The sequence below is a fragment of the Plectropomus leopardus genome, unplaced genomic scaffold, assembly GCF_008729295.1.
Source record: "Plectropomus leopardus isolate mb unplaced genomic scaffold, YSFRI_Pleo_2.0 unplaced_scaffold7527, whole genome shotgun sequence".
Lineage (NCBI taxonomy): Eukaryota > Metazoa > Chordata > Actinopteri > Perciformes > Serranidae > Plectropomus > Plectropomus leopardus.
This window is the reverse complement of record NW_024682884.1, coordinates 331-2,260: the sequence shown is the minus strand read 5'-3', so window position 1 is coordinate 2,260 and position 1,930 is coordinate 331. Positions and strand designations below refer to the sequence as shown.

At 39.7% G+C, this 1,930-nt stretch overlaps 1 protein-coding gene across 1 annotated transcript; it reads right to left on the bottom strand.

Annotated features, from left to right (window-relative positions):
- Positions 1–40: 40 nt before the first annotated feature.
- Positions 41–1,670, bottom strand: LOC121940119 (tumor necrosis factor receptor superfamily member 6-like). Its single transcript, XM_042482974.1, has 3 exons — positions 1,646–1,670; positions 1,166–1,258; positions 41–263 (listed from the first exon to the last, which is right to left on the bottom strand). Exons 1-3 carry the CDS (start codon positions 1,668–1,670, stop codon positions 157–159), a joined length of 225 nt encoding a protein of 74 aa, XP_042338908.1. The 3' UTR covers positions 41–156.
- Positions 1,671–1,930: the final 260 nt, after the last annotated feature.

Below are 1,930 nucleotides of genomic sequence, written 5' to 3'. Positions count from 1 at the left end.
CAATAAATCTGCTGTATTTAAAGTCAGTGACATGCCTGACCTGTCAGGGAGGGTTCCTGTAAAGCTGCTCACTGTCAGACTAGTCTGACTTTAATTTTTCTTACCTGGTGTCTTTATCCTGTGACCAGGTTCACAGCGTGCATGTTTTTGTGCCACTCAACATCCTGTATCATGCGTCAGATCTTTGCAGAAGTATCCAGGTAAAGCACCACAATCTGTGTCCCTTGTTGCTGTGCACTCCTGTACGACAGTGAGACCATGACCTAAAGGGTAATGAAATACATTTGTCATGTTATTGTTAAAAACACATTTATACAACTTATTCAAGTTTAAATATTTGAAATAGGTATGTTCTCATCATGTTTTTTGGGTTGTTTTTTTTTTGGAACAACACAGTAAAACCCTTTCTGCACCTAAAACATGTGCAAACTGCTAGTGTAGATGCTGTGCAGATGAAAGAAAATTGAAGGTAAGATGAAACACACAATAAAGCCAGAAAATTCATCAACCATGATTTCAAGCTGCAAGGATTTTGGGGTCACCCACCCAGCCAAATGTGAACAATGCCCAGCTTTTGGACAATGATATCAATTTTGTATATATTGCACATGCAACATGCTGCAATATCTCGAGTATATTCAATATATTGTATATTTAATGAAAATGCTACAGTGAAACAACTTGAAAATCACCACAGAGGTAGTTGGGAAAATGTAGAACAAGAATCTAGGCCTATTCACATTCTGTGACCTGCACTGTAGGGTCTATTGTATGATTTTGCTTGATCAAATTGTTTTGATTGTTTAAAAGAATGTATTAAAATAACAACCGGGTAGTGACTGCATTCAACAACAACAACAACAACAACAACAACAACAACAAAAACAACAACAACAACAACAACAATAACAACAACAAAGAACACTTCGATATAGATTACCGAGTTTTCGAGATGTACCTGAATGCACCACGAAGCCGCCGCCACGCTATACCGTACTACGCAGTGTAGACGCGCACTCAATTTTAAAGTGTAGATAGCGCGACTGAGCTTTTCTGAAGCGCAGCTTGTATCAGAGAATAGACTGGCTTACAAGTAAATCAATAAAGGTTGCATGAAAACTTCAGGACTGAGTGAATAAATCCCCCCTCCCCTCTTCCTCGTTACCTTTGATGCACATCGGACAACATTGTCCACTACTTGTTGCATATTCCTTAGAAAGACAGCATAGTCCTGGTGTCATGAAGACAGCGACACATCCTGATAAATACACAACAGTTAATTTAACAGAGAGCAGACAGGAAATCGGACAGCGATACAACATTAAAACATCGGGTTACTTTTCAGAATAAAACACTCCGTGTTTATGTCTGATCATATTGCACTTAACTACATCAACAAAACGTCAAAATGAGCGGATCCAGGCCTGGATTCAACAGGTTAGAGGTTTTCGGAGGCCATTACTGGCAACACGGAAGAGAAGAAGCCAATTTAAAAGGTGGAAAACCACAAAGATGTCGGTTTACCACAAAGTAAACCGATATTAGTTAGCTGTGCTAACGATAGCCTAGCTAACGGATGTCGGTTAAACTGACCACAATAAGTGTCTCAAAGTAAACTGATGTCGGTTTACTTTGAGACACTTACCGATGACAGCCAGTATCGAAAGCATGATAAACCATGTTGTTACGTAGTTGCAGAAAGCTTGGCAAATACTGGGGCCGTTTTTTTTTTAATAAAATGGGTAATCATTTTTTTAGCTGGTTAACGTAACTCTAGGAAACCCCCTACAACAACCATTTTAAATAGCTTGCGGAAGGGCGGGGAGATCAACAGTGAAGTTAGCTTTCAACTCGTCGCTTACTTCCGTTACAGCGGGACTCCTTACATGTAGTTCTCCTCTGCTTTAGGACCTCATACTGTGATCAAAGC

What these genes read in the sequence shown, in the direction of transcription:
- LOC121940119 (XM_042482974.1), bottom strand. Translation starts at nt 1,670, where the DNA reads ATGCTTTCGATACTGGCTGTCATCG. An exon ending in TTCGATACTGGCTGTCATCG is followed by an intron (nt 1,259 to 1,645) that starts GTAAGTGTCTCA and finishes TGTATTTATCAG; the next exon opens with GATGTGTCGCTGTCTTCATG. An exon ending in TTGTCCGATGTGCATCAAAG is followed by an intron (nt 264 to 1,165) that starts GTAACGAGGAAG and finishes ATTACCCTTTAG; the next exon opens with GTCATGGTCTCACTGTCGTA.